The sequence below is a fragment of the Eleutherodactylus coqui genome, chromosome 13 (assembly GCF_035609145.1).
Source record: "Eleutherodactylus coqui strain aEleCoq1 chromosome 13, aEleCoq1.hap1, whole genome shotgun sequence".
Taxonomy (NCBI): Eukaryota; Metazoa; Chordata; class Amphibia; order Anura; family Eleutherodactylidae; genus Eleutherodactylus; species Eleutherodactylus coqui.
Window position 1 is genome coordinate 34,425,660 of NC_089849.1, and position 22,460 is coordinate 34,448,119.

Below are 22,460 nucleotides of genomic sequence, written 5' to 3' on the forward strand. Positions count from 1 at the left end.
GTCCAATTACTTTTGGCAGTATAGTGTATAGCAGCATATATTTTGTATGAATGACACCACTAAGGAGGTGCCTGTAATCTAGCAATGTGTAGAAACAAAAAGGTGACCAGCACTCTCCCACAATGGTTAGTGATAAGGCGTGTTACGTTTTGACAATTGCCATGTTGTGTTTCAACAGTGGGATTGCCATACAGCTTTTGGATGGGACGGAATAACGAAAGACATTTTTACTGGGGCGGCTCCAACCCCGGTATTCAGAGATGTGGCTGTGGTATAGAGAAGACATGTGCTGATCCCAGATATTTCTGTAACTGCGACGCAGACCATGCTCAGTGGTATGTAAATAGGGGTGGTCTAGAAGTAGGCGTATACCTAAGGGAGAAATAACCAACATTATATATGACACAATTTATTGGACTCCATATTTTCTTGCGTTGTGAATTTTTCCTTAGGAGATACGATAAAGGCTTACTGACATTCCGTGATCATCTACCTGTGACCCAAGTCGTTGTGGGGGATACTAATCGTTCCGGCTCGGAGGCTTGGTTTTCATTGGGACCTCTACGTTGTTATGGAGACAGTAAGAGTTGCACGTGGCCCAAAATTTCCATTTCAAATTGGGTTGTCCTAATAGTTTAGGATTCCTTTTCCATCCTTATATTCTCCCTTGTGGTTGATCAGAACTAGGTGGTTAGAATGATAAGCAATTTCAGAGGTTGACCAATGGCAGTAAATAAATCAAGAATATGTAATTCTAAAAAGGCACAAAAGTTAGTTCGGAACCCCCTTCATGGATCAGCAGTGGTACTCTTAAAGAAGAATTACCAAAAACCGTATGGAAATAGCCATTGAAGGTCCTCTTACTTGGGCTGATAATCAGGCACAAATTTCACCGAATGTTGGTTTCTCAATCATTCGCCTATCTGAATATACCAATGGGAAAGCAAATGCTAATTCATTCTTTCATTCCGTTGGTGGGCAGCCCATCTAAGCATGTAAACAGGGAGATGTACTGCTGAGTATGGGGACGAATGATCAGAATGTTCCCTACCAGCGATCTGCTTCCTGTGTGAACGGCGGTAACAAACACCAATCCACATGCCAATGGTTGATTGGTGCTTGTTAACACAAGTCAATTCTTGGCCCAAGTAAAAGGACTCCTATCTCTCCTCCCTGCTGGATAAACTTTTGGCTTTTGCTAAAATACACCCAACGCCCCCCTGACCAGCTATTTATATTATATTTTTGTACTCTGAATTTCCTTTATGAAAAGGTGAAGAATGCAAAAAAAAAAAGAATATACCACTGGCATAAATGTCACCCATATTGGTAGTATGCACTAAAGCAGGGTTCCCCAACTCCAGTCCTCAGGGACCCCCAACAGGTCATGTTTTCAGGATTTCCTTAGTGTTGCACAGCTATAATAGAAAAATCCTCCTGCGCTCTTTTTACATGTTTTTTATGTACAATCGTACAATTAAATATATTTCACCACATACTGTGGAGACTTGATAGTTTCCCTTACTGGATTGCAAGACCCCGAAAAAAGAGCGCAGGAGGATTTTTCTATTATAGTTGTATTTGCTTTCTTCCCCATTTGTGTGGTGCAATACCCACAGGGGTTTTCCCTACTGCTGCATCTCCTCATTTAAGGATTCTTGGGAATCTTGCACAAGAAGAACATCTTTAGTTCTACAGGTGACCGGGGATCATCGGTGCAAGCGGGTTATTCTCCCTGAGGTGGAGATCCCGCTTTGCACCAGGTGAGTAAAAAAAACCCTTATCCTTGATTTCGGATTCCTGTGTGGTGGCGCGGATCTACGCTTTGAGATTAGTATTGCACAGGTGATGTAATTATTGTTGGTGCCTCAGACATTGCAACAGGTATCCTTACCATGGGATATCCTGAAAACATGACCTGTTGGTGGTCCCTGAGGACTGGAGTTGGGGACCCCTGCCCTAAAGGACATACAAGCGTCGCTGCTAGGAGTAGGATTTGCTTACTATGTTTTCTCTTCATTTGATCACAGAAAACAGCTGGAACACGGTGACGTTTATGAAACCTACCAGCCTCATCTACCCAACTTTCCAGCCAGACCAGAGTATGGACATCACCTTCTTCTTCAAGACCACTTCCTTGTCTGGAACATTTCTTGAAAACACGGCAAGTGACTTCAAGATCTTCATCAGGATTGAGTTGAATAGTGAGTGCAGCTTTTCTGCTAAGTGTGAAAGAAACAAAAAAAAGTTTGGTTACTCCCCCCCCCCCCCCCCCCCCAAGTTGTACATGTTGAAATCAGACTGCATTGATTGATTCTTAGAACGCTGCTCAGCCAATCAACAGCCATCGCATTGTGGAGGCGGGATTTTTGAGTTGGCTGAGCAGCGTTCGTCACAGTGGAGTCTCTGCATTTCAGACAGCGGCTTCTCCTTACTCCACAGCAGACATTGCTATCCCCGCTGGAGATGCAGAGATGAATGCCGCTCAGCCCATTCATAAATCCCACCTCCACAATGCAATGGCTGTGATTGGCTGAGCAGCGCAGAAAGAACCAATCAGTGCAGTGATCGATGAAATAATCAGAGCCATTGCTTTCTGGAGGCAAGATTTATGAATCCTGGAACCAGGAAGTGATCTTCTGTCGGTGGCTTCGGACTACAAGCAAGTGCACGGAGCTCCGGAGACCAGTAGGAGGACCCGGACCGCAGATGCTAGATAATGGATTGTTTTTTTAAATGTAATTCAGCTAGGGCTTATTTTTAGGGTAGGGCTTATATTTCAAGTTTCCCCATGAATCCTGAAAAATTAGGGTAGGGCTTATTTTTGGGAAAACAATAAGACAGCACACACAATGTAGTTCTATTGCATCACAAAGGTCGTTCCCAGACAATGATTTTAAGGTAAACTGGGGTTTCAAGATGCACTGTTCAAACTCTATTAAAGAAGCACAAAGAAATAATAGGCAACTTTGAGGACTGCAATGGACAGCCAAGGAAATTTAGTGCAGCAGATTCCTCATTTTCCTAAAGTGAGGAAAATTTGCTTATACCTCATTTTTTTGGCTACCTCTGCATCAACATTGCAGGATAATAGGCTTAACTGGATGGACATATGTTTTTTTTTCAGCCTTACATACTATGTCACTATGAAAGACGCATCATGCTTAGTTCCCTTAGAAATCGGAAGATGTCCAGCAGTTCCATGAGACCCAGGAACACCAATCAACTGTGTGTGGAGGAGTCTGGACAAAAGTGGCCTTCATGGAAGAATTGCGGTGAAAAAGCCAACCTTAGGCCTCCTTCCCACGAACGGATTTACGCCGCGTAAATTCGCGGCAAAAATCCGCTGCGTTGCCCCCTGCTATTAGGTTCTATTGAACCTAATAGCACAATGCTCACGATGCGGAATTCCACCGCGGAATTCCGCACCGTAAAATCACCCGTCCTCACCCGCGGTATGCTCTATTTGCTGCGGGTGTACGCGCTGACGGCTTCCATTGCAGTCAATGGAAGCCGTCCGTTCACGCTATCTCCCGCTGTAACAGCGTGAAAACGCTTCCCCGCCTACCGCTGCCGCGTCATATGACGCGGCCGCCGCGTCATGTGACGCGGTGGGCGTGTCACGTGACGCGACGGCGGTGGGCGGGGAAGCGTCTTCACGCTATCTTCCGCTGGTAAGTATGGGGTCTCTGGGGGGCGCCGTGACGGGCTTCACTGCGGAATATTCCGCAGCGGAGCCCGTCATGCTCGTGTGAAGCCGGCCTTACACATAGAAACAAGGCAACCAAACTATGAACAAAAACATAGAAACTGGGATGCAAAACAATGGCAGCAATGTTCTTGACTGATAAGCCAAATTTTGAAATATTTGGCTTTAACAGAGGGCAGTTTGTTAGCCGAAAGGCTGGTGAGCATTACAATAATGATTGTCTACAGGCAGCAGTAAAGCATGGTGGAGAGTAGTACCGTAATGTGTCTGCAGACAGCAGTGGAGAGCGGTACAATAATGAGTGTCTGCAGGTAGCAGTGAAGCATGATGGAGTGCAGTACAATGTATCTGCAGACTGCAGTGAAGCATGGTGGAGAGCGGTACAATAATGAGTGTCTGCAGGTAGCAGTGAAGCATGGTGGAGAGCGGTACAATAATGAGTGTCTGCAGGCAGCAGTGAAGCATGGTGGAGAGCGGTACAATAATGAGTGTCTGCAGGCAGCATTGAAGCATGGTGAAGAGCGGTACAATAATGTGTCTGCAGGTAGCAGTGAAGCATGATGGAGTGCAGTACAATGCATCTGCAGACTGCAGTGAAGCATGGTGGAGAGCGGTACAATAATGAGTGTCTGCAGGCAGTAGTGAAGCATGATGGAGAGCAGTACAATGCGTCTGCAGACTGCAGTGAAGTATGGTGGGGAGCGGTACAATAATCAGTGTCTGCAGGCAGTAGTGAAGCATGATGGAGAGCGGTACAATAATGTGTCTGTAAGCAGCAGTGAATCAAGGTGAAGAGCAGTACAATAATGAGTGTCTGCAGGCAGCAGTGAAGCATGGTGGAGGTTCCTTGCAAGTTTCAAGCATTTTGACAAATGGAGTTGAGGATTTTGTCAGGATTAACAGTGTCCTCAATGCAGAGAAATACAGGCAGATACTTATCCATCATACAATACCATCAGGGAGGTATCTGATTGGCTGCAAGTTTATTCTGCAGCAGGACAACAACCCCAAACATCCATCCAATGTCCTTAAGAACTATCTACAGCGTAAAAAGGACCAGGAGTCCTAGTAGTGATGATATGTCTTCCACGGAGCTCTGAACTTATTATCTGTCTGGGATTACATGAAGAGACAGAGGGATTTGAGCGAGCCTACATCCACAGAAGATCTCTGGTTATTTCTCCAAGGTGGTTAGAACAATCTCCCAGCTGAGTTCCTTTAAAAACTATTTTCCTTCAAAACCGCATCAATTCTTCTAGGTCTACTGGCAAAGGGTGGCCACAACAGAAACTGATTTGATTTAGACTCCTCTATTGTTCGTTCATTTAGCATTTTCTTAATTGACAAAAATTAAACTGTTAACCCTTCTGTTTTTGAAAGCATTCTTATATATATAATATTGTTAATTTCTCCAAAAGTGAGCAGTCCGTATGTAACGGGTGTAGAATAATATGTGTTCAGTTTAAAATGCAATCTATATGATACAAAGTGTACTGTGAGATAACGGTTGGCAGAGCTCACAGCCCCGCTGCTTTCTCTTCTGCTCCAGCAACAAGAGAGTTGGTCTTCATCTACGATATTGGGAATGGTCATGAAAATGTGACCGTGAAATCTCCTTTTCCTCTTAATGACAATGAATGGCACGAGGTAAAAGCCGAAATGAACGTCAAACTTGCCCGTCTGAAGGTGGACAGAATGCCTTGGGTGATCCGGAACTTCCCTCTCCAGACATATCTCAACACTTCATATGATCGCTTCCTTTCTGTGGGTGAGTGGAAGAGCTAAAGGATTTGTTTAAAGATATTATAAACCTATGAGAATGGTTGTGCTACACAAATGGCGTACGAACATTCGGCATGTTGCGTTATTAATATAGAGCAATGAACATTCATTTGGGGTTGTTACGTTTTTAGATCAGATCCTGTCCATGGATTGCATCTGGTATGGCCACTTGGTTCTATTCAAGTCAATGTGGCTGATTGGCAATACCACATGGCCAAGAGTGGTGCAGTTTCTGATCCTGTGTCGCAGAGTGCTAAGGCAGCAGAAATGCCGTCCTAAGCTCTCGCTCATGACCTGAAGGTTGTGAGTTCAATTTCTGCATGGTTCAGGTAGCCGGCTCAAGGTTGACTCAGCCTTTCATCCTTCTGAGGTCGGTAAAATGAGTACCCAGCTTAGTGGGGGGTGATAAATTACCTGAAAGCGCTGCAGAATAAGTTGGTGCTATACAAATAAGCTATATCTTATCCTAGACAATCCTTTTGACAGGAATGCTAAAATAAGTCAACACTGGATTTCGGGGCAGACCAACTGCACTGGCCCAAAACTGAAGCTTAATCCCATTCACCTGACCTAGCCGCACAAAAGCCATGTGACCAATGAATGTGATGACACTGGTCAAGAAACATACTTCAGCCTCTTTCAAATAGCTGATGGGCAGGGGTGTTAGAAGTCAGCTCCCCACTGATTTGATACTGATAGATGGAAGGATAGGTCATCAATATTTAAAGGGGTTTTCCGGTTGTAAACTATTGATGGCCTATCCTCAGGATAGGTCAACAGTAGATTGGCAGGGGTCTGTTTCCTGGGATCCCTGCTGATCAGCTGTTTGTCCAGTTGGTGCGCTCATGTACTGAACTGAATTTTGCAGGAAGCAGACAGCTCCATTCTAACTGTAGTAGCCAGGCTTGGTATTGCAGCCAAATTCCCAAAGAAATGAATGGGAACTTTGCCTGCAATACCAAGTCTGGCCACTACAGTATGAACAGAGCTGTCTGCTTTCAGCAGAATTCAGCTTAGTGCACAGGGATGCCGGCCTGGCAAATGTCTGATCTGGGGAGGTCCCTGACAACGGAACCCAGCCAATCTACTGTTGGTGACTCATCCTGAGGATAGGCCATCAATAGTTTCTGGGATATTCATTATCGGGAAGAGATGATGGGAATGGGGTACTTTAACTTGAATGAGCGTCAAAAGCAGAGCATAAGTAGGAGATGTGACTTTGCGATCATTAACATCTCATGTACTTTAGTGTTTATTAAATCAAACAGGTTCTGCAGACTACAAGATGAAACCTTACATTGGATGTCTCCGAGGAGTTCGAATGAACGGCGTGACGCTAGATCTAGAAGGCAAGGCTAATGAATCTATAGGAGTGAGGACCAACTGCACTGGCCACTGTGAATACCCCCTGATGGAGTGTCAGAATGGGGCCCGCTGTGTGGAGAGATACAGCCACTACATCTGTGACTGTAATGGAACGGGCTATGAAGGACCATTCTGCACCATAGGTAATGTGCTTTTACCACAGTAGTACCACCATGTGTGAATGTACCCATGATGCCAAAGTAATTGTCAAAACAGTATTGCAACCTAAAGACACATGTAATTGAATTTTTTGGTGTCCCCCCCCCCCGCCCCCATCATAAGAAAAAAAAAAACTATAACGCACTTATAGGCATTATAGACAGATAGGCAGTCTACTCCTATTCTGTTTGTGCAGAAAGCAGCAAAATACCAGAACCAGGTTTTGTACATAAATACAATAGCAGAACTAAGCTCACAACATTAATACAGCATTAGAACCAAGCTCAGTACATAAATAGAGCACGAGAACCAAGCAAATAACATAAATACAGCACCTGAATCAAGCTCAGTACATAAATAGAGCACCAGAACCAAGCAGATAACATAAATACAGCACCTGAATCAAGCTCAGTACATAAATACAGCACCAGAACCAAGCTCATTACATACATACAGCACCAAAATCAAGCTCAGTACATAACTGCTACACCAGAACTAAGATCATAACATTATTACAGATCCAACACCAATATCATAACATAAATACTGGCGCAGAACTAAGTGATTGTATTGTGGGGGCGCCGCTGGGCTGACAGTATGGCACCTTGGAACATCACAGGGGAGGAGACAGAGCCAGAAGGAGGATGATTCATATAGATCACATGAAAAGGAGGAGCTGTGGGGGGCTTTCTCGCCTCCTCCTACAAGCTGGTGCCCTGTATGACCATCTGGGTTGCACATAGCAAATGCCAACCGTGTAAACAATAAATAGACCTCCTATGGAAAATCAATCCATTGATCACCTGGTGCATGTACCTCAAAGGGCCACTTACAGGCAATGATTATTGTTCAAAAGCTGTGTTTGCTGTCCATGGTGCTGTATTCTCCACGGGAGCTGCTGACTACATTGTATTTAGCAGAAACCCCATGGCAGAACAAATGAGCTGAATACAGAGAACAGACCACCTGCTGTTCTCTGCATACAGCTCTGGGAGGCTCATTTTACATACAAATGAAGGTGATAAGCTGCTAATGGACATTAGTGTGCATTATCAGTTTATGCAAAACAATTGCTCAAAACCTATCTTTTGAACAATTATCTTTGCATGTAAATGGGCCTTTACTATCAAATCTGTTCTCAAGAAAGACTGGCTTCTAAATCATCAACATGAAAAAAGTATTTCTACCTCCAATTCGTGTCAGACCAGAAGTCTTATACCACAAGGAGATATGATCAGTTGAATACATTGTGGTTGGTATTAAAATAGTGCAGGGAACCTGTTGATCATCACACAGAGAGAAGGGTCCGCATGAGTGTCTCCATAGTTAGGAGGAAGCTGATGTTTTCATGAACTTGAAGCTTTGACGCCACAATGCGAGATATCGGAGGGTAACATTCTGCATCTAGAACTGAATATGCTGTATACTCTCTCCTTCCAGACATTGGTGCATATTTCGAGGCCGGGGTCTGGCTGCGTCACAATATCCTGTCGGCTGGAATGGTGGCTGCGCAGGAGTTTGCCAAAGTTGTGACGCTTCCACTTTTTGTCAGCAACCTCACTCGGGAAGAAATATCCTTTAGTTTCAGGACCACCACCGCCCCCGCTGTACTGCTGTACATCAGCTCCTTCTCATCAGATTACATAGCCTTCCTACTCAGGCCGGATGGTGAGTGCTATTTCTCTATGAATTTTTAATGTCTTTAACCCCTTAACGACACGACTTACATTTACGTCCCGTGCGTTCAAGGTTTGTATTGGGAGCAGATCCCGCAGATCCCGCTTCATATAATGCGGGTGATGACTGTTTCACACACACGATACCTGCCAGCAACCTTTAACCCTGTAAATCCCACTCTGACAGTGGCATTTAAATCTCCCGATCAATAAGATCTCAAGATACCATTTGGTTGCTATAGCTGCCTGCGGCCATCTGAGGGCCCCAGCACTGTCAAGACTGATTGCCTTTGGCTTGACTTGGTAGATTACGGGTGAGATTGTGGTATAACGGAATGGTATTATAATATTCTGCAGGAGCGATCAAATGATCACAAGTTCAAGTCCCCTATGGGGACTAAAAAAAAAAAAAAGTAGTTTAAAAAAGTTTTGTTAACTATTAGAAAAAATAAAAAGGTATTAAGTTTAAGAAAATATTTTTAAAAGAAAAAATAAAACACATTTGGTATTGCTGCATCTGTAAACGTCCAATATATCAAAGTAATGCATGGTGATGGTCATGCGGGAAAAAAAATACACAACACCAGAGTTGCTGGGGTTTTTGGTCGCCCTGTTGTTTCCAAGAAAAAAAAATTAAGAAAAAGCTATCAAAAAGGTGTATGTACTGCGAAATGGTACCAATAGAAACTACAGGACGTCTCACAAAAAAACAAGCCCTTGCACAACTAAAAAGTTATCGCTGTCAGAAGATGGCAGCAGAAAATAATTTCACGCTCAACGAGATACAATTGAATTTTCGTGTACAGAATACAGTTAGGATTAAAAAAGGACATTAAATAAGAATTGACTGTTTGTAAATACAGAGACAATCGTCAGATACATGACTGACATCATTAGATTGGCGCCTTCTGTCCCTTCTATGTAGTTATAAATAGAATGAAATAAGCATTTCAACAAACTTCTGTGTTTTGTCTGGCGACTTCTCGTCCAGCAGGTTTCTCTCTGGCCCTATGGACCCCCTGAGACAGCTCACTGAGCGCCACTCCCTCCCTGTTTGAAAGTATAGTAATGTCTTAAAGAGAAAAGCCAAAGAAAATGAGAGAGAGGGATTAGTAGGGACTAGAGCTGAGCGAGCACGCTCGGATAATGCAGTTACTCGAGTGAGCATCGCTCTTCTCGAGTAACTGCATTCTCTTCCGAGCAGGCTCGGGGGTGGCGGGGGGAGAGCGAGAGAGAGATCTCTCTCTCTCTCTCCCCCCCCCCCCCCCCACTACCATCCGCTGCCCCCTCCCCCCCCCGAACCTGCTCGGATGAGAATGCAGTTACTCGAGAAGAGCGATGGAAGCCGTTCGACCTGCGGCCCTTCCGCAATCATCATTACAGAAAGGCTGCGGGATCTGCGCCCCTGCCCAGTAATGGCGTGGCATAATCTGTACTGCGCATGTGCGCCAACGCAACGGCCGGCACAACCGCAGTACAGATAAAGAAGACTGTGGACAGGTAAGCGGGGGACAGAGTCTGGGCCTAGGGTCGGGTTCTGCTATGGAGTCCAACCCATCCGTGTACAGGCGGCCTAAGGCTAAGACTTTCCCTCACTGAAAGGATAGTTCCACAATATATAGTCTAGCGCAGCACTAGTTGTATACATGCATATTAATGAAGTATTTTTGTATATGGAACTTCTGGTGCCGCCTTCACGGTCTCTATTATCATCACAGGTACATTGCAGCTGAACTACCAACTGCGGAGCAATAGCCAAAATGTCTTCCAACTGAGCAAGAAAAACATGACAGACGGCAGACCTCACAGAGTTAACGTCACCAGAGATTACCGAACGCTTTACTATCAGGTGATAAGCATGGAAGGAACTGGTCTTGGTCTGAGCAGACATTGTATATCTATCTCTTTGCACATTGTTTTAGGCTCTATTCACATTAGCGTCATGGCTTCAGCTTATAGCTGAAAACATACAGGGGGTACTGGGGGGGGGGGGGGGGTGAGAGATCTCTCTTTTCCCGGCGTCATCCTGACGGCAGACATGGAGGTTGCACCTTGACCTCGTAGGGACAGGAAGCAAGAGACTTTAAAAGGCTCCTCCCGTCTCCCATTCACCAGTGCTTCCTGTCCCTACAGGGACATGCAAGAGGAGCTCCCTCCAGGGAGCTGCAGGATGACAGCTGGGGGAACGGTCCATAGGGCTGTTTTCCCCCCTCACCCTTTTCCAAGCAGGCTGACTGGAGGGATTGACGGTCCACAGGGCTGCTTCCCTTCTCATCTCCCCTCCGGAGAGTCAGCGCGGTCCGGGAGCACGGCGGGCCACAGGTCTGACCGCCCGGGGTTCACCACCGCAGCGGTCGGAGCGGCGGACCAGAGGTCCTTGAGTCCCCTCCTTCCTCCTCCAGCTCGGAGTTGTTTTTCAGCCGGGGAGAGCGGCGGGCCACAGGCTCAGATGCCTCTCTCCTCCAGGCATGCCGGCGCGGCCGTGCGCGGCGTCGGGGGGGCGGAGCCAATGACGCGGCGTGACGCGGTGACGTCAGACGCCGTCAGCTGACCCGGAACAGCGGGAGATTTGAAAATGGAGACCCCCCCGACAAGCTTCCACTGACAGCACACCTTCAGAGAAGGATTTATCTGTCTACCTGGTTCTGTCTGCGTCTCTGCATCATGACTACAAAGGAACCAGAGATGGAAGCCCTGCAAACTGTAAGTGTTACTTGTTGCAGGAATGTTATGCTCAGGAATTTAGCATTGTGTGGTGGGTTTCCCTTATGTGCATGCATGTATATTCTGCAGGACAGGGAATCCACTCGGTCTAAACAGGACCTAAAGAAAAAACACAGGAAAGGCGCTCTGTGTCTTTAAAAAAAAAAAAAAAAAAAACTGGACGAGGCGTATAAAAAAGCTGCTATGCCCCGATTGTACCTCTAAGATCCTTACGGATGAACAGGCTGCATTCAGGGAAGATATTATATCCCTGGTTAGAGAGGAGGTCCGGGCATCAATCTCCAGTCTCTCCCCCCCCCCCTCCCCCCAGCCCAGCGGAAGGAAGGGCTGCTAAAAGGGCGAGCCACATACCGCTAACGAGCTCACAGTTTGAGCAATCCCGGGGCGACTTGTCAAATGGCGAACTCTTTGACCGTCCCCCTGACGCCAGGGATGAGAATAAAAAGTACTATTTCTCATCTGGGGACCTGGTTGACCTGATCAAAGCAGTCAGGGATACAAGGAAGGTCGAGGATGTGGTCGAGCCAAGGTCCATACAGGACGCCGTGTCCGGCGGGCTCAGACCAAGGAACCGCACAGTGTTTCCGGTTAATGATACGCTGAAGAAAGTAATCACGGATGAGTGGGCTGCGCGGACAAACACCTCTATTTGTCCCGCGAATATAAAGAGAGACTCCGCTTTGCGGAGAAAGACGTGAGCATCTACGCACGGTCCGGGAGCACGGCGGGCCACGGGTCTGACCGCCCGGGGTTCACCACCGCAGCAGTCGGATCGGCGGACCAGAGGTCCTTGGGTCCCCTCCTTCCCCTGCCACAGCTCGGTGCAGTGGTTTCAGCTGGGGAGAGCGGCGGGCCATAGGCTCAGATGCCTCTCTCCTCCAGGCATGCCGGCGCGGCCGCGCGCGGCATCGGGCACAGGTGGCCATAATGGCCAAAAAGACAGCCCTGCCATTCAAGGACTCCTCTCATCTTAAAAACCCGATGGACAGGGTCGACGCCTTGATGAAACGGGCCTGGCAAACAACGGCCTATACGCTGAAGTCCAAGGTCGCAGCGACTTCTGTGGCAAGGTCGATGTTCCTCTGATTGGGGGAACTCGACGGCCAGATTAAACAGAAGGCCTCTAGAGATGTGTTACGGGAATGCATGCCTCTACTTAGATCAGCAACAGGCGGTCTGGCTGAAAACATGGAAAGCAGATACGGCTTCCAAAGAAAGGCCATGTAACATCTCTGTTTCATGGCCAGCACATGTTTGGCGCGGACTTGGAGGAGATCCTAAAAAGAGCTACCGACAGGACCCGCAGTTTCCCGGACCAAGCAAGAACGGGATTTCCCCACAAACCTCAGCCATCCTTCAAGCCATACCGAGGCAAAGGAAAGACGGGGTGCTGGTCCTACCCCAAAGGAGGCAGGAGTAAAACAAAAACAACCCCTTCCCCTGTAGGCGAGTACCAGGTGGGGGATAGACTGTTGAGCTTTCCTGGTCCCCACGCGATCCCCCGCCCTGCAGGGTATCTTTAGAAACGAAATTTCTAAGGTGCTACAGATGGGGGCGGTAGTCCAGGTCCCCGCAGTAGAACAGGGCTTGGGGTTCTACCCCTATTTCTGATCAAAAAACCGAACGACAGTTTCGGATGATTCTTAATCTGAAGGGCCTGAACAGGTTGATTACCTACAAAAGGTTTAACCATCAGGTCTGCAGTAACTCTGATCAAAAGAGGGGACTTTATGAGTACTGTCGATCTAAAGGACACGTACTACCACGTCCCAGTCCTGTCGGAACATCACAAGTACCTGCGGTTTGCCATCAGGATGGGCAGCCGTGTACACCATTTTCAATTCCAGTGCCTACCCCTCGGAATTTCAACGGCACCCAGGATATTCTCTGAAATAGCAGCAGAGATAGTGGCGCATCTCCATGTGGCAGGCATAAACATTGTCCCATACCTGGATGATTTGCTGGTAATGGCATCCTCGCCGAAGATCCTCAAAGAGGATACCAGCCGAATCATCTCCCTATTTCAGAGACTGGGGTGGATAGTTAACTTCCCTAAATCTAGTCTTCTCCCCGAGATGCGAAAGACCTCCTGGGGGTACAGATAGACTCAGTGTCTCAGATCTTGTCTTTGCCTCCCCCCAGGCAGGAAAACCTTAGGCTGGCAGCGCAGAAATGCGGCCAGAAGAAACAAATAACGATTAGGGACGCAACGAGGCTCCTGGGCCTCATGACCTCCTGTATCGGCATTATTCCTTGGGCCCAGGCTCACTCAGAGAGCCACCCTGGGCAACTGGGATGGGGCAACAACCTCTCTGGACCGCAGAATGCCCGTGTCATCAGCGGTCACAAGGTCCCTCCGCTGGTGGCGGTCAACTGGCAACCTAGAGGCGGAGTCCCCATGGGTGACAAAGCCCTTCATCTCCGTAGTCACCAACGCAAGCCAGCCTGGCTGGGGAGCGCAAGTGGGGCAGCGTTTGCTCCAGGGCAAATGGGGTCCGACATTGCATGCCTAGACCTCAAATTCCAGAGAGCTTAGGGCCATCTGGGAGCATGTTAGGATCTTCTCGGATAACGGGACCGCCGTTTCACTTATTCACCACCAGGGAGGCACCAGAAACTTTCACCTGCTGAAATTAACAGCCCCGATTTTCTGATGGGCCGAGTCCACGGTACAGTCCTGACAGCGGTCCATCTCAAAGGATCCCAGATCCTGACAGCCGACTTTCTAAGTCAAAGAGGCCTAGACCCTGGGAATGGTCTCTGAATCAAGAGGAATTTCGTCTCATTACAGAAACCTGGGGCAGTCCACAGGTGGACTTGTTTGCGAGCAGCAAAAATTCAGAATGTCCCGGCTATTTTTCCCTAGATCCGAGGGACAAGTCCGAGGGGTTAGACGCTTTTTCCCATAGTTGGGATTTCAGTCTGGCGTACGCCTTCCCCCTCCCCCATACACCTGATCCCGGGAGTTCTTCAGAAGGTCCAGCAGAGCAACATCACGCTGATCCTGATCACCCAACACTGGGGAAAAAAGGGCATGGTTTCCGGTGCTCCTAAAGCTCGCCATCTCGGAGCCAATCCGCCTTCCATCCAGGAAGGACCTTCTAGCGCAGGGCCCAGTTCTTTGCCCCAACCTAGAGAGACTGAACCTCGCAGTGTGGATATTGAGGAACAGACGCTAAGACAAGGTCTGTCCTCCAGAGTTATCGCGACTCTACGCCAGTCCCGGAAAACCTGTAACCTCAGCTACTATAATAAGATCGGGGAAAAAATTCTTCTCCTGGAGGGGGCTGGAGGTCTCCAATCTTGACACTTTGGTGGCGGAGATTTGGACTTCCTCCAGATAAAAACCTGAGACCACGAACCCTGGAAGTACAGGTAGCAGCGCTCTCAGCCATTCTAGACCAACCTCTGGCGGATCATAGACTGATCTGCAGGCTCATGAAAGCGGCGGAAAGAATGAGGTCAGTAGCCGTAGTACAGTTCCCCCCCCCCCCCATGGGACCTGAACCTAGTTCTCCAAAGCCTCTGCAAAGACCCCCTCAACCTACTGATCAGATTCCGATTAGGTTCCTCACGTTTAAAACTGTGTTCCTGGTAGCTTTCACAGCAGCAAGGCACGTAAGCGAGCCCCGGGCCCTATCTTGTAAGACGTCTTACCTATTAAGCCAGGACGATAGGGTCATACAAAAAAACAGACCCCCGTTTTTCTTCCAAAGGTAGCCTCAAAATTCCACAGACAGCAAGAAATTATTCTCCCATCCTTCTGTCAAAATCCCCAAAACGATAGGGAAAGAGACTACCATAGCCTGGATGCAAGGAAGGCCATTCTATGCTACCCAGAGCAGACATTATCCTTTTAGGAAGGCTGACTGTCTTTTGTTCAATTTCAGGGGCCAGGCAGAGGAAGAGCGGCTTCTAGGAGATCCATTAGCCGCCGGATAAAATCCACCATCCAGCAGGCCTACTCCGTCCTGCAACAGCGCTATCCCGGAAGGACTCAAGGCCCATTCTACCAGGGCAGTATCCTGCTCCTGGGCAGAGAGGGCTATGGCGACGCCGGACCAAATCTGTAAGGCAGCCACATGGTCCAACCTGCACACATTCGCAAAACATTACAGGCCGATTGCGGACCTCTCCTCCGATCTCTCTCTTTCGGGAGAGAGGTCCTGCAAGCAGTGGTCCCTCCCTAAGAGTTAATTTGGTATACTCCATGTCTGCCGTCAGGATGACGCCGGGAAAGGGGAGTAATTTCTTACCGAAAATTCCTTTTTCCCGAGTCATCCTGACGGCACGTATTTCCCTCCCAAAAATTCACACGTTTGTATTAACGTTTATGCGGGCACGAACCAGTAGCCCAGAGGCTCCTATGTTGGACATTTCCCTTCATGCGGTAAATTTGTGCATATTTCCTGTGTTTAAGTCTGGGTAAGCTACCCTCTTATTGTTTATATTCAAATAGAACTAACCATGTTATTTTTTTCGGAGCAAATAAATATCTTCCTTGGTTAACCACGACATGTCCATGTAAGTAATTTAGAAGACACTGGTGAATGGGAGACGGGAGGAGCCTTTTAAAGTCTCTTGCTTCCTGTCCCTACGAGGTCAAGGTGCAACCTCCATGTCTGCCGTCAGGATGACTCGGGAAAAAGGAATTTTCGGTAAGAAATTACTCCCCTTCTCTTCCCCCCGCTACCACCCGCCGCCTGCTGCTCACCCCCGCCGCCCACCTGAGCACGCTCAGACCAGTAAGCAGTTACTCGAGAAGAGCGATGCTCGCTCGAGTAACTGCTTTATCCGAGCGTGCTCGCTCATCTCTAGTTCTGATACTTCTGCAGCACAACTGACTGCATTATACTTGCCATCAAATATACGGTCCTATATGAGATCGATGTGATATGGCTTCAAAACACAGTTCTGTGCTAGAGGACATTGCCATCCATCTCATCGTTCATACACCCATCATCTAACTTAGGCCAGGAGCCCACCGTGTTATACAAGTTGTCTTATCCTTCTCTGATAGGTTTGTGTATGCATATATAATATTTTAGGAAGGAAATGGTAGGTAAGACATACCCCCAGCATCACTCCTGGCTGCTAGTGCGGCATCGATGGGTCACTTAAGAGACCCAATGAGGCAGTGGCAAGTTCTTTGCGGATTACGGCTGGCAGCCATGAAGGGTAGTTGGAGGCCCAAGCTAAACGTTCACACCAGAGACCATGAGCTTGAACAGTAGAGCAATGGAAAAACATTCTATGGAGTGACAAATCATGCTACTCCATATTCAAACCAGATGGATGTACCTGGGTGTGGAGGATGCTGGGGAATGCCTTTAGCCTGAGTGCGTTGTGCCAATACTAACATACGGCGGAGGTTCTGTTATGGTCTGGGGATGCTTTACGTGGCATAGTCTCGGTCCATTGCTGGTTGTGACAAGAACCATGGAGGTCTATCTTGACATTCTAGACAATAAAGTGCTGCCAACAAGGTGACAATACTCTGGGAATGGTCAGCAATGTTTCCAACAAGGCAACATGCCTTGTCGCAAATCCAATACTGTTTCACATTGGTTTGAGGATATGGATGTTCCACGATTGGACTGGCCCAAACAGAGTCCCAACCTGAACCCTACTGAACATCTTTGGAACAAATTGGAATGTCAGGTCAGGGAATATGAACAGTATCCATCATCTCTGAGAGAAACTGACAGACATTTGCAGGATGAATGGAGGGAAATATCAGCTGAAGTGTATCAGACATTAGTAGAAAGTATGCCACGAAGATTATCCACTGTCATTAGGGCCAAAGGAGGCCTCATCAACTATTAACATATGGAAATAAATACTACCTACAGTAGTTAAATGGTTCCAGAACAAAATTCTATAGATATTAGTATCCAATATCTGTTGAGACAAAATTCAGTATTACCGACATTCGCTCACTTTCTGTATAAGGAAAGGTTCTGACACTTATTCTTCTCTTATAGGTGGACTATTATGATGTGGTACAGAAACAGTTCTTGTTGTGGGAAGATCCTAAGTTTGATTCTCCAAAAGCTATTTATCTTGGAAGGGTTGTTGGTGAGTCTTTGTTTAAAGTTTACTGATATGTAGTGAATAGAGATGAGCGAACGTACTCATTAAGGGCGATTTCGCAATCGAGCATCGCTATTTTCGAGTACCTGGCTACTCGGGTGAAAAGATTCGGGGGGCGGCGTGGTGGAGCGGGGGGTAGCAGTGGGGAACAGGGGGAGCTCTCTCTCTCTCCCCCCCACTCCCCTCTGCAAGCCCCCGCTCACCCCAGTGCCCCCAAATCTTTTCACCCGAGTAGTCAGGTACTCGAAAATAGCGATGCTTGATTGCGAAATTGCCCTTAACGAGTACGTTCGCTCATCTCTAGTAGTGAAGTTTGTTCACAAGAATAGCTATTAACTTTTACTTATGGGAACTGCTGGCAAGGCAGTGCCAGCGTCTATTAATGCCTACCTGTAGTTCTTGTGTGTTAGCCATCATCTGTGAATGGATTTGCGGTGTAGGCTGGAAAATTTCAATTCTCTACAAACAGTGACAATTAGAGATGAGCGAGCGTATTCGCTAAGGCAAACTACTCGACTGAGTAGTGCCTTATTCGAGTACCTGCCCGCTCATCTCTAAAGATTCAGGTGCCGGCGGGGGTCGGGGAGCGGCGGGGAGGAAAGGGGGGGGGGGGAGATCTCTCTCTTACTCTCTCCCCCCGCTCCTCCCTGCTCACTCCCACAACTCACTGCTCTCCCCCGCCGGCACCCGAATCTTTAGAGACAAACGGGCAGGTACTCGCATAAGGCACTACTCGCTCGAGTAGTTTGCCTTAGCGAGTACGCTCGCTCATCTCTAGTGACAATCAAACATGGTAATGTCATGAAACATTATGATACGGGTAAAATAAATTAAAGAACATAGTTTCAATTTTACACATCTACTTATACAAAACTTCTAGACTACCTGAAAGTTCTTGACATTGATTATATTTCTATTATGTTTTGTTCTTAGAGACTGGAGCAATAGATTCAGATGTGCAGAAGTTCAACACACCAGGCTTTATAGGATGCCTGGCAGATGTACGCTTTAACAATATTACCCCAATACGGGACATCTTCCGAAACCCTAGAGCATCAGAAGTAATCACAGTGAAAGGAACTCTGATGGAATCTAACTGTGGAGCTATGCCGCTGAAGTTATACCATATACCGTACGAACTGGACCCATGGTATATGGGTGCAGGTGAGGGACAATTGTTACTCTAAATTGAATATTGCTATGTTACAGACTCCTTGAAGTTAGTGTAGATGATGTTATGGAAATAAATCATGTCCCTTTGACTTCACTGTACTGCTCCAAATTGGTTATGACAAGTGCATGCATGTAGGTTCACACTGAAACTGATACAATGCTGGTAGTAGTAAAAAGACATCAATAGCGATGAGTTTAAAAAATACTTGGAGCAGTGGAAAAAATGTTTGGACAAATGTAGTGCGTCAAATGAAGAGGACTATGAAGGGGCGGAAGTTTCAAAATATACAAATAGAATCCTAGAATAATAGAACCCTATAATGGTAGAGTTGGAAGGGACCTCCAGGGTCATCGGGTCCAACCCCCTGCTCAGTGCAGGATTTACTGATAATTTTTAATAATTTAATTATGATTTCTTTTGGGTGCCCCCTTGTATATAATAAGATGCTTTTTACTGCATTTCTTGGTATCTTAAAATTACTTCTTAAAAGGATTGTCTAAGGTTAGGAAAAAATGGCTGCTTCCTTTCAAGAATAATACCACACCTGTGTACAGGTTATTTGTGGTCTTTCAACTGATCCCCATTAACTTAAAGAGGACCTGTCATGTCTTAATCAATGGGGGCAAGTTGCAGACTCCTCCACCCCCACTTTTTTTTTTTTTACTTTGTACACTTCTCCATTAGATTCGGCTCCTGGTGCTTTGAATCTGATAAGTGGGCAGTCCCCTCCACTCACTGTCAATGAGTCGCATCAAATTTCTTCCACCCATTGACATTGAGTGTAGGAGACTGCCCACTTATCAGATTCAGAGCGCCAGGAGCCGAATCTAATGGAGGGGTATACAAACAATATAAGAAACACAATAGTCAATGGGGCCAGTAACTTAGTCGGTCCCGCTAATCAAAGGACATGACAGATGCTCTTTAAAGGCCATGTACACCTTTGACTTCTTTTTTTTTTTTTAAACCAAGGTATTTTTGGAATGAAGATTTGTTTTTTGTAATTTGGTTTTCATTAAAAATTTCTGATTGTTTTATTCCTATGCTTGTATTGTTTTCGAAGTCACTGCAGACTGGAGGACTGAAATCTCAGCAAATTCGGTCAGCGAGAACAGATGGGTCATTTTTCAGCTTCTCTCTTAGCCTGCGCCCCTGTCATATCATAAGGATAGAGCAAAAAGAAAACTAGTATTACAGAGTGCTGTATGACAGTGCCAGGGAATGGTAGAGGAGATCAGGAACTCTTATCAAGCGTGAAGGGGAACAGCAACAGCAGCTACTCAGAAAGAAGATGAGATAGGCGAGAGAGCTATGTAGTAATGAGGGACACGGTTATGCTACACTGTCTCTGAAAGAGGAGAGGGGAGGGGGACCTCAGCTTGTGTGTATTCATAGGAGAGACCAGCTAATCAGTGCTTGAAATGCCCCTAAGCCAGAAACTTTGAATGTAGGAGAGTCTGCAAACCAAGTATAAGGCTTTTTAAATGCATGAGAAGGAAAACTCAATGCAAAAAATAAGTGCATCATTTTTTATTTCTACAAGAGCCTAGTAAGATGTGTGCATGAAAAATCAATACACAAATGTTTCCATATTCTTTTAGTGTGATAATTTCCATGGCAGACACAACTCATGGACAGGTGTGGCGGTTTTTTTTTTCTAGAGGAAAGCAGCCATGTTTACCTAACCCTGCAAACCTCTTTAATGAGTCATAGACTACAGTACTGGTCAAAAACTATATGCAAAATGCTAGATTGAATTCATTCAGGATTGAACCAGTATTCTGCCACCATGATTGGAGAAAATCTTATTTGTATGTTCTGTCTTACAGTATTTCCCCATGTACATGATGATGGCCTCGCTGGAATCATTGCATGTAAGTACAATTCTGCCTGTACTGGATTTAAAAAGATGTGTGTCCTTTGGAGGGAAACAAAAGTTTTCATTGAATTACAGTAAGCAAAGATCTTGAAAACTGCAAGAAAGTGATTAGAAAAATTAAAGCCAGTTAGTGAAACATTTTCAATCAGTTTCTATTTTCAAATTGTAGATTTTTTTTATTCTGTTGCCTGTATGCGACTATGGGGGGTGGAGGTGGGGGGCAACCACCTGGCCTGAGCTGCATTTAACAGGATTTAGAGATATACTTTACAACAGCCTCATGGGAAATTCACACTATGGACAGGAGAGGACCCACTGACTTTTATGGGAGAGTGTTAAAGGCAGGACCAGTGTAGAGGTACTTTTGCACGGAAGAGGAGAAATTAAAAAAAAAACATTTAACATAAAAATCTGATTTATACATTAGGTTATTTTCCTTTAAAGTGTGTCAGATTTATCACAGTGGCTTAACTGCATGATAAATCTGTTGAATTTTTAGGTGGTTTAAGCCCCATTTACACGCAAAGATGATCACTCAAAATTTGTTCAAAAGATTGGATGATTGACAGTTTGAGCGATCATTTTGCATAAGCTGCTAATGGGCACTAATGTCCCTAGCAGCTTATTACCTTCATTTGCATGTAAATTAGCCTTCCTCAGCAGTATGCAGAGAACAGCGGGTAGTCTGTTATCTGCATACAGCGCCTTTGTTCTTCCAAGAGACTGCAGCTAAAAATAATAAATGAGGTTTCTAGCACTATTTGCATCAGGAAAGTGTTGAATTTTTAATATAAAATCTACTCCAAAAGTATACTGAAATTTTTTGCAACTTTCTAATAGAAACTGAATCAGCTTTATCTGCTGAAATTCCCGTTTGGGAATGTGGGAGGAGTCAGGGGGTCACATGACCAGGGTGTGATCAATGTGTGCAGGACTCTGCTGGTTAGTATTCCTGTTATATGGGATCAAAAATGTATGTAGCAGAGCTGTGAGTGTGTGTGACGTTCATGTAGCAGAGCTCTGTGTGTGTGAAACGTGCATGTACCAGAGCTGTGTGTTGCATTACGCCACCAGAAACTTATTTCTTAATAATTACTAGTACATTGAAGCACTAATGTTAGGGAGATGCCTAAAGCTAAAAAGATACTGGATAGAGTAGAAGTACATTCTATAATAGATGTGTATAAAGTTACTCTAGATCATACCCTCTTTGTCTGTGTACATGGGTATGTAGATGACTTACCAATAACTAGACATGAGAAAATAGCAGTGGCAAGATTACTTTATGTCACAAGGAAACTGATAGCCCAACATTAGCTAGATGAAGACCCCACAGTGACAGAATTTAAAAATAAGATCGAGTGGTTACTGCCCTCGGAAAGGGGGTATACATTAAATGTAACACGGAGCACCAAGATTTTAATGAAGTGGATGTTAACATTTGAACTGGCACCTCTGAACCAATTGAATATTAACCCTTTGCCATCCAATTCTGAATTTGGGGTTACCTAGAGGTTTTTCTCTTTCTGCCATTATACAATGGCGCTATCTGCTGGCTAGAGCCAATACTGCGGTATGGGACATGCTGGAGAGGCCCCCAACAACAAAGCGGCCAGTAATATACAGTAAGAATACCCTGCCGGACGTCTTCAGACATCGGAGCTGTACCGCCTTCAATAAGAATGTCTGAAGACATTGGAAAGGGTTAATGATGAAAGCAATATAGCTGCACGGAGTTAGGAGAAAAAACAATTAGGAGTGGACAAAGAGAATGGAGTTCACAGATAACCTGGTTGTAGAAGCTAGTAGTTTGACAACACTAATGACTGTAGTGGACAGATGTAAAATGTCACTTTGGGATGATATTCTTGTTGATGTATAATAAAGTTGCCAAATATA

General features: G+C 45.9%; 1 protein-coding gene across 1 annotated transcript in view; it reads left to right on the forward strand.

The window, feature by feature from the left end:
* The window catches only part of CNTNAP1 (contactin associated protein 1), a 102,421-nt gene that overhangs the window by 77,716 nt on the left and 2,245 nt on the right, over positions 1-22,460 (forward strand). The window contains exons 14-23 of the mRNA XM_066587989.1: positions 179-335; positions 453-580; positions 2,031-2,204; positions 5,259-5,477; positions 6,760-6,999; positions 8,456-8,683; positions 10,410-10,540; positions 17,400-17,493; positions 18,442-18,672; positions 20,512-20,556. Of these exons, the coding sequence (XP_066444086.1) occupies positions 179-335; positions 453-580; positions 2,031-2,204; positions 5,259-5,477; positions 6,760-6,999; positions 8,456-8,683; positions 10,410-10,540; positions 17,400-17,493; positions 18,442-18,672; positions 20,512-20,556 (1,647 nt within the window). The remainder of the gene's footprint in view (positions 1-178; positions 336-452; positions 581-2,030; positions 2,205-5,258; positions 5,478-6,759; positions 7,000-8,455; positions 8,684-10,409; positions 10,541-17,399; positions 17,494-18,441; positions 18,673-20,511; positions 20,557-22,460) is intronic.